General features: G+C 34.6%; 1 protein-coding gene and 1 pseudogene across 1 annotated transcript; one reads left to right on the top strand and one right to left on the bottom strand.

The window, feature by feature from the left end:
• Nucleotides 1–969: 969 nt before the first annotated feature.
• LOC129322612 (uncharacterized) lies at nucleotides 970–4,383 on the bottom strand. Its single transcript, XM_054968903.1, has 5 exons — nucleotides 4,259–4,383; nucleotides 2,676–2,752; nucleotides 2,533–2,574; nucleotides 2,401–2,463; nucleotides 970–1,379 (listed from the first exon to the last, which is right to left on the bottom strand). Exons 1-5 carry the CDS (start codon nucleotides 4,381–4,383, stop codon nucleotides 1,300–1,302), a joined length of 387 nt encoding a protein of 128 aa, XP_054824878.1. The 3' UTR covers nucleotides 970–1,299.
• Nucleotides 4,384–5,637: 1,254 nt separating this feature from the next.
• LOC129322677 (phosphoglucomutase, cytoplasmic-like) overlaps nucleotides 5,638–9,992 on the top strand; it is a 12,586-nt pseudogene continuing 8,231 nt past the window's right edge.

Genomic DNA, 9,992 nt, shown 5'->3' with positions numbered 1-9,992 from the left:
GAAGTTAAATGATCTTTGACTGATATTAATTTGCTACAGAGGTTGGTTGCTATTTTTCCATATTAATACACTAACACCCAGACCAACACGAAAAGTTGCAGAGGAATATTGAAGCCTCTCCGATTCTTTTGTAGTTTCTCGTCTCCGTCACATTAATTACTCAGGCGACCAGGAAAAGTTGAAGAGATTATAGAAGAAGGCGATGAAGAGGCTACAATTAAGAAGGGAGAAAATGAATGAGTCATAAGGCTGAAGAATTAAAATAGGTTTTAAAGGGTATATAAAAAAATTTGGGTGCTTTGCAGATGAAAAGTTTTTGTGTACACCCTTCTCTTCCCAGCTATTAGATAAAATACATGGTGAGGATCTCCCCAATTTCCAGTCACCTTACCCTATTCACTGTGCCAAATCTGTTCTCCCCTTTCTCATCATGTGCCGCGTCTGATCCATAATCTCCAACTTCATATGTTTTCATTGAATAATCATTTGTCTGATCATTTCTGTGATTTGATTTTTGAGGTTTCAACCTTTGATGGATTTGAATCTCTTTCTCCCTGAATTTCCTGTTTTGAGGTTTGAATTACTAGATTATATTGAGAAATGAGACCTTATCAATTTGATCTGTATCCAATCATTTTGATTTGATTGATAGCTGACTGATTGTATATTATCTTAAAAAATTTAACTCATATGAATCGTGATAAAGGCCAAACTTAGATGGGAATCTACTATGCGATAAGAATGCTGCATTTTTGGTAGAACTTTTACTCAAATATACAAAGTTAAATAGAGCAGTTAAAAAGAGTAATCAATTTTAGAGCTTGCATGGAATCAGTGATCAGTCCAATTTATATTGAAGAATTGGACGATTGTGTTAGGCATACATATATCAATCTCAATCTCAATATATTAAATGAAATATGTAAGGAACTACGTTATTTATAAATTATAAACAAGGGTTGGTTTGCATTGAGCTTGTTGCTCATGGTTAATGAATATTGTGCTTTCATTGTCTTCTAATTATTCCTTTCTCTTCAACATGCTTAACAATAATTCTATTATAGCAAAACTACTAAATCGCTAAAAATAGACACGTGACTAAACACATCTCATACCCATTAATAACGTATGTAGCTCACAACGTGTAGAGAAGGGGATCATAAAATAAAACATGAATTAGTTTGAAGGTCCAGCAACATCTCTAGCATTACCTCTGCCTCTTCCTAGCCAGAAAGATCACAGTGAGTGTAGCTGCAACTGGCAATGGAAGCCTCTTCCAGTATCACCTCATGGTGGTCCTCACCTTGATCTGCAGGCATCCTGGCCTCTAGACGCTCCCCTGGAGCCGCGGGCGCGACTATAAGCAGATCCACCTCTTTCTATTGGAGCAATGGGGAGAACGTAAGAATAGTACTACCGGTACAACAAAGAACAGTACTGGTATAGATAAGTCTATACCCATATAAGGTAATTCTGTACCCATATAAGAAAGGTCTATTCCCATATAAGATGTAACATAAAAAGCAAGGAATAATACCGGTATAGATGAAATAGTATGGGTATGGAGAATATCGGTATGGGTATAGACAGCTTAGTATTGGTACAGAGGAAATAGTATGGGTATAAAGAGCTCAGGATAGGTAGAGGAAACAGTGTAGGTATAGAGAGCTTGTATAAGCAAGATTAGTACCCGTATAGAGAAAAAGATCTTCCAAGAATAGATAAGTTTTAGTGTTCCGAAACAATTATAAATGACGGATTAAAACCACCTGAAATACTTTCAAAGAACAAAGGTTTGTAACGAAATAAGTTTTAAAAGATTCTGGGCAAAGTCGAAGACTTCTCCCTTAGAAAATTACAAGGAATCAAGGCTTTAGAATTTAATACATTTCATATTAATATCAGTATAACCAAAGTAATATGGGTGTAAGGACTTGAAAGAACTAGGAATCAGAGTTTAATGCGTAAGAGTCTAGTTACCTCTCGATTTCCTTAAATGCCATTAAATTTTTCTACTAAACAAAATTTTCTTTATTTTGTAATCATTAAAATCAGGGTTTAATAAGTGGTACTAGTGTTAGGATACTACCTGATACAATTGATAATTTGAGGCATCTTCGTCATCTTGATGCCTCAAAACATAATCATTGAAAGCTTGCTAGAATCAATCACAAATCTACGAGGGTTGGAAACAATTAAGCGAAAAATTGCTTGAAGTTTTCTCTTATGATTATAGATATGAAGAACTCAAGTCTCCGACACCTTGAGTTGGATATAAAAAGGAAAATAAACTCTATGCAAGCACAATTTGGAAGATTGACAATTCTTGAAACTTTATTTGCATTTCTTGTGGCCAAAGAGGAGGGACAGTAAATTGAGGAGCTTAAAGATATGAATTACCTTTTGATCGGGGAGCCATTTGCATCACCAATCTTGAAAATGTTACAAATAATAAAGAAGCTGCTGCAGCCAAAGTTAGATCAGAAAGCATATTTGGACAAGTTTTTGTTAGAATGGAAGGTTACATCTCACCAAGCAGCACCAGAAGTCTTGGGAGGTTTGTGGCCCAATAATCTGATCAAGAAGCTAACTATATTAGGTTATAGCGGTGCTATATTCCCAGATTGGCTCCTAAGTCAATCATCTTGCATGCTAGCTACAAAGCATTTACTTACATAACTGCTTCGAATGCACTGCTCTCCCGTTTCTTGGCGAACTTTCAATCTCAATTCTCTTCACTTTCATAACATGCCTGATTTGGACACTATAGAATGAAAACTTTGCAGGTTATAGCATATCTTTTCCTTCTTTACTGTAACTAAAATTCAACAATACGCCAAACCTTCTAGTCTGGGAAGATTTGAAAAATGGTAACATGCCTAAACTTCTCCATCTTCAATTAGAGAATTGTCCAATCTTAAAGTTCCTTCCTTTCCTCCAAAGTCTCACTTCTCTTTTGAAACTTTGGACATGAGTCGTTGTCTAGAAGTTCAATTCTCGCCAAATGGAGAAGTACCAGAATCCTTGAATTCCTTAATTGTTAGAGAGTGTGACGTCTTACATCGTGATAGGAGCAAAATACTTTCAATATCTCCTATGTTGAAGTTTATGGTCAAATTCTTTAAGGACATCTGCCTTCCAATTGAATGCTATTTTTTGTTTGAAGCTATAGCTACATAGATGAATGGAAGGGGTAGAGCTGCAGGTATGATGATTACAGTTAAACTTGCAAATTAATTCATTGGATACACAATTCTTGAGCCATGGAGCGTTACAACCATTTAGTAACTTGATTTGTAAGAGATAACATTGTTATCGTCTTGATGTAGCTATAGATGGATCCAAGCGAGTCTATTTGCGCCTCTAGAAGTTTTAGTTTGATGGTGAGAGTATGTTAGTTTCTCACCCATCAAGTTACGAGTTAGATACGGTACTCTGTTGAAACATAAACTGGGGAACCTTAAGTGATTCTATTTGTAATTTGTAGGCTTGAAGCGGATATAGATCATGCTGATTGTTGGTGGTGCATTGTTATTTTGCACACTATATCCACAGCATTTTTAATCTTTTGACAGATAGTTTTTCCTTGTGTACATCCGTAGCGGTGGAAGATTGCATTTAAAATTTGAAATTCTGCATTTGAAAATATTGGAGACAATTACTAAAATATTATGATAATTGCATGACAATTTTTATTATTATTATTATTATCTGAAATTTGACAATATCTAAGTTCAATAAATAATTACCTGAAGAAATGTCCACACTCCACACTGAAGTTAGGGATCGGTTACAGTCTCTGTAACAAAGGGGCCGATATTTCCTTTTGAACTTGTTCTAAAAATATGACACAATGTGACTTGGCCCATATTTACTAGATTGTATGTGCAAATCTCAACTATCAATGCGAGTATCTTATTAGCAGGGGGAAAAAATCTAGAATACAATGACAAAAGCTTATGGCCACTGCAGATACATTTGTTGAAAGAAAAACAAGGCACCCCGTGTACTGAGAAACTAAACATGGATAAACAACACCACAAAAATGCAACCCTTATAAGTGATAAAACACTGCAACTGTAATGACTTTGATTCATAAGATCACCAAAGCTTCCTCAGTATCCCCTCCTGACTTAAAATTGATGATACAATTTCTTGCAAATCATAACCCCTTGGCTACTGAATATAAACGGGTAACTCTCTGATGTAATTTTTAGTGCCTAGCAACTTCTACCACGTTCAACTTTTTCTCAATTACTTCAGCACAGTACATGTTTCTTCTTCCAAAATTTCCTTGACTGCAAGAACAGGCTTTGAAGATTTGTGGCTTCTAGCAGATGATACGCATAACCCTTCAACATCAGTATTTTTTGCCCTTGACATTGCCTCATTTGGATTGAATCCTAGCCCTATAACAATCAGCATCAAAGTCAATCACACAGCCCTCTCACAAGACAATTAACTTGAACAAAATGGCATAAAATAAATGGTTTGCTTGATCTGAAAAAAGGAAGCAGGTAATATGCATGTTTTATAGCCTTTTCTAAGTTCAAATCTCTAATGTAATTTTGCTTCTTTCAGTGCTTGATGTACAGTTTTGATAGTTAATGGAATCTCACCTTTCACTCCAAAAAAACAGAGAGGAGGAAAGCATGTAACATGCATGTTTTATTATTGCATGGCAATGGCAAGTTTGGCCGTCTTCATGTGCGTTTGTTTGTTTTGAAGAGGAAATTATTCAAAATAAAAATCTTATAATAATTGATAACTTCATAAAGGATATGATTCATATGAAGGAAAAGAGAGGGAGACCATGTGAATATTATATCATCATCGAGTAACAGAGAGATGCTTGGGAATAAACTTTTGAAGGTTGGAATGTCACCAAACGAGAAAAGAAGAGCCACCAGCCACGTGGAAGTCCCTGCCTTGCACGTCCAAAGTCGCATCAGTTAAGAACATACACTAGCACCGTAGAGGTACTTTGATAATATTTGTTTTGAAAGTAACATTATAAGGATTTTTTTTTTTTTAATATTCTATATACCAAGCATGACATAAAGTAGATACGCAGTGTCACCCTGTCATTTTGACATCTTAAAGAAGTGGGTTCGTTAAAAAGAATTTTCATCTTTACACATATACTATCAAGCAATATAATATATATATATATATATATATTTTACTTTTCCTTCTTCATTTCCTCCATATTTGACAATATTAAAGAATAAATTTTTAACATAAATAAATTCAGTAGCTTTAGCTTGTTAATATAAAAATGCCATGTCAGGTATAATAAATTCAAGCACGTGTTCTGCCAAATGACAAAATCCAAATTTGAGACTGGAAATGGCAGCAAAACTTGAGACGAGAAAAATGCTAAACCTCATTTAAAGAATATCAAAACATCTTCAATATTTCAACACTAATAAAAAAAAATTATTCATATACAATTATTTTTTTTAACCCCTCCCTTTTCCTTCATTAAAACTCTTTCCCTTCCCCCAGACCAAATGCTTTTAAGGTGAAATTATTTTGACAAATAATTTAAAATATCGGGCTCCTCTAGAATAATTTAAAAACAAAGATGCACCTTAATCTTGTAATTACTTATATAACCACTTCATCCAGACAAGAACGTTGTACTAATATTTTTCACAAAGCTCACTCTGTCTCCGCTCTGCAAACTCACTGAAGTTACCGAAGGCTCTCGTACATCCCTCTTCTCGTTTGCTTCGCTCTCTGCACCTTTCTCCGTCTCTCACTCTGTGATTTTTCTAGCTAGATTTGTTTCTCTGTAATTGAGTATCTCAAATTCGCGTTGTTCAGGAGGTAGATATGGTGGTCTTCAAGGCTTCGCGAATAGAAACCACGCCTTTGGACGGCCAGAAGCCTGGAACTTCTGGTCTCCGTAAGAAGGTCTGGTTTTTGTCTTTTTCATTTGTTATCTCACGCTTTCTCCTGTGCTGTGTCTTATCCATAATCTCCAACTTCATCTGTTTTCATTGAATGATCATTTGTCTGATCATTTCCGTGATTTGATTTTTGAATTTTCAGCCTTCAATGGATTTGAATCTCTTTTTCTCTGAATTTTCTGTTTTGAGGTTTGAGTTATAGATCCTATCGAGAAACGCTACCTTCTCAATTTGATCTGTATCCGATCATATTGATTTGATTGATAGCTGACTGCTTGTACGTTATCTTGAAAATTTAACTGATATGACTCCTGATAAAGGCAGGATTTAGATTGGAATCTACTATGTGATAAGAATGCTGCATTTTTGTCACAACTTTTATTCGGATATACAGAGTTAAATAGATCAGTTAAAGAGAGCAATCAATTTTAGTGCTTGCATGGAATCAGTGATCAGTCCAATTTATTGAAGAACTGGATGATTGTGTTAGGCATCCATCTATCAATATCAATATATTAGATAAAATGCATGAAGAACCAAATTATATATAAATTATAAACAACACTAGTTGACTCATTACATGCGATGCACAGAGCCCACATCTAGTGATGTTATAGAAGCATGGCGTCTATTAACATATCACAGGAGGTGTTATCTTATGATAGCCGAAACACTGTCATCTTCTATGGTAATTAACTTGATAACAAATTTCATCGTCTACATGAACTGTTATCTTTATTCTGAAAGAATTTTCCCCCTTTTTTAATGCATTTTCTATGCAAACCAACTAAATGGATAAAAAAAAATGTGGCAAAGTTGCATTCCTAATCATGCAGCTTCAATTGTATGTATAATGTATTGGAATCAGTTCTATTGAATATGAAGATCGCATGTGATGGTAAGATTGTAGTTCTATCTATATTTGTTTTGCAGGCTTTTTTTTTTTTTTTTTTTATAACTGTAAGATTAGAATGTTTAATCTGTCTGTTCTATGCTATCTGGGCTAACTTCATAATCATGCCTGGGGTCTTTTGCTAATGTGGATGTGCTGTATATTCCTTTTCCAAAGTTACAAATTCAATGTCATGAATTTATGGTGAACAAGATTAATTACTATGATTTGCATTGATTGCTTGGGACTGCAGACAGGATAATTAGAGTTTAACTGAATTTTGTTGTTGCAGAATCACTTTTACATGAGAAGTTGTGTATGTTCTGTTGCTTTTTCCATTTTCTATCTAATATATAGATTGGACGGATCATTTCAGGTGAAGGTATTCATTCAGCCAAATTACCTGCACAATTTTGTGCAGTCAACATTCAATGCTTTGACCTCAGAAAAAGTTAGAGGTTCGTTTTTATCTATTTTATCCTTTTGGGTTTTCTTGGTGAGTATCCTAAATAGGTTTTCAACTTTACAATGTTTCAAAGCTTGGGAATGCTTCTTGACTGGTTGACCCATCTTATGTTAGGCCTGTGTTGAATAGTCATGCTATTGGAACCATGTGCCAGAATTCACTACAGAAATGCGTTTTTCCCCCCTCTCTTCTCTGCTTTTTTTAATGTACCAAAGTGGTTTGAAGAATTAGTTTGTCTATCTAGAAGGAAATTTAGCTCAGTTCACCAAGCTTAATATGTTGTATGAATCAAAATGTCATCATGACCTTACATCTGTAATAGTGATTGTCCGTACTTGTCACATCTGGAGGACTGCAACAAATATAGTTTGAAATTTTGATTTTATGTGCTTCCTCTTTTCTGTTTAGCTGGGCTTCCTTTACATGGCAATGGATATTTTGTTTAAATGGACTGCATTATTGGCACAGTGCTTGTGATCAGGATTATGCTCTACCTTGTAAAAAAATAAAGAAGAGAATTTTAATTTCCTTTTCTTATGGTTGATATAGATTTGTGGAATTACATATATTTCATTTTAAAGACTGTTTTTCTTTTCACTTGTCTCCTTTTCATGGAGTATGCTGCATGTGGTGGACTATAATAAACTATAACCATTATGTATGCAGGTGCTACACTTGTTGTGTCAGGGGATGGTCGCTATTTTTCAAAGGAAGCAATTCAGGTACGTTTCAACAGCTGACTTTTTTCTAAATGTACTCAACCTCCATGAACTGGGTGGGATTAACTTCTTGGTGGCTACAGTATTTTGATTTATCAATAAGGAAGCTAATACCTAACACATCAATGCCATAGCTTGGTACTTGGAAATTCTTTTGTTGGTTTTTTCTTAGTGGCATGGTGGTTTTTTAAATCTCAATTTGTTGCTGACTTTGGCTTAGGATTGGATATGGATAGCATTTTATAGTACTGTGCAGCCTAAGCTGTCAATTACACTATTCCATCCCCTTATCACAGTTTGCACTTAGTTTAAGTTCTTGGTCTTGAAATTTATTGTTTCTTTTAATTTATATTGGGGAAGAATGAGGTCAAGAAAATGAGGTGATAGAGATACAGAGCCTAATATACTTTATATCACTTCTAGGATTTCAACCTGTGAAAGGCAATACCTTACCTTGGCTTTTCTAGCACCACTAGATTGGAGATTGTTGTTTCCAGGTCTGAACTTCATGTAGGTTATGCAGTGATATTTAATGGTAGGTCAGAAATGGATTTTCTATTCAGGAGAATGTAGTTCTGTCCTGTTTGGATTTTATTCTGAGTATATGGTTCTGCCTCTGCATCATTACTCTTATTGTAATCTAATGGGAAACGGTACATGCCATGGTTCTCTCTATGCATAGAATATATCTTCAGAATGTCAATATCATGAAATACATATTTAAAGGTTTTATTTAATTTGCAGATTATTACCAAAATGGCAGCAGCAAATGGAGTAAGACGTGTTTGGATTGGTCAAAACGGATTGCTTTCAACTCCTGCTGTATCTGCTGTTATACGTGAAAGAGTGGGGGATTGATGTGAGTTATCGTTCTGCAATTTTGCTGTGATTATCCTTCAAACTGTCAAATCATTGCTTTTATTGTCAACGGTACAAATGATCTTTCTTTTGGGTCAATGGAAATGATGGATCTGGTTCTATTTTTACACCAGGGATCCAGAGCAACAGGTGCATTTATACTGACTGCAAGTCATAATCCTGGTGGACCTCATGAGGTGGGTACTCCCATATTTACTTTTAGTCAATTATGAAGCTTTGAAGTTTTTATTACTGATTATGATGATATCTGGTTTGGTGGTCCAGTGTGGGGAGCTTTCTTATCAGTGTAGTGGTTGTTCGATCTCTTAATTTTCATTTTTAGGTTGCAACCTATTGATTTCAGGAATCATTTGTGTTGCTATGAATATGTATAGGACAATAGGATATTTTAAATGATCCTCAGGGGCTAATTTATATTTGTCTTAATTTTTTGTCTACTAGATCCTGTTACTATTGGTTGGATAGTGTTTTCTTTCAGATGAGTTAATCATAACGTTTGATGAAATTACATGGTAAAAGTTTCATAACATGATAAATGATAAAACTAACACCTATTACTCACGCGTTAGAGTTCTACTTTGACTTTCAAAGTGGAAAATGGATGTACTTGCTGAGATGATTCAGAACAAAGGGACTACTCTGAAAATTGATGAAGAACATATTCACAAATTGAGTTTGATTCAGAACATCTAAATGTTTTATTCTGCTTGTCTCTGTTTTTTTTTTCCTGAATGAACTGCCATTCTTGTCCTTGACAGATATTGTTGCCATGATTAATTCTTGGAAATTTTTAAAAAATACATTTGTTCAGCATGACGTAGGGCTAAATTGATGACAATAAATTTATTGGTCAAGGCTAAATTGATGGCAGTAAATTTTGTATTAAATTAATGTCATTGAAATCTTTCAAGGACCTATTATCCAATATTATAGTTTAGCTTTCAATTTTTGTTTGTATTTATTCATCTTTCTGCACTTTCCATTTAAAGCTTAGGGGAAATAAAAATAATGTTCTTCAAATTAAGTAAAAATAAAATAATGTTTTGAGATCATGCACAAGAAACATTGTTTATATGACTATTCCTAATTTCTCCTGGTCTGCATCTCTCTTCTTTGTGAAT

The sequence above is a fragment of the Prosopis cineraria genome, unplaced genomic scaffold, assembly GCF_029017545.1.
Source record: "Prosopis cineraria cultivar Desert tree isolate PC_DT_omini unplaced genomic scaffold, ASM2901754v1 PC10, whole genome shotgun sequence".
NCBI lineage: Eukaryota > Viridiplantae > Streptophyta > Magnoliopsida > Fabales > Fabaceae > Prosopis > Prosopis cineraria.
This window is presented reverse-complemented; position numbering and strand designations above follow the sequence as displayed.

What these genes read in the sequence shown, in the direction of transcription:
- LOC129322612 (XM_054968903.1), bottom strand. Translation starts at nt 4,383, where the DNA reads ATGTCAAGGGCAAAAAATACTGATGTTGAAGGGTTATGCGTATCATCT. An exon ending in AGTGCATTCGAAGCAGTTAT is followed by an intron (nt 2,575 to 2,675) that starts GTAAGTAAATGC and finishes CTTCTTGATCAG; the next exon opens with ATTATTGGGCCACAAACCTC. An exon ending in AATGGCTCCCCGATCAAAAG is followed by an intron (nt 1,380 to 2,400) that starts GTAATTCATATC and finishes TTGCTCCAATAG; the next exon opens with AAAGAGGTGGATCTGCTTAT.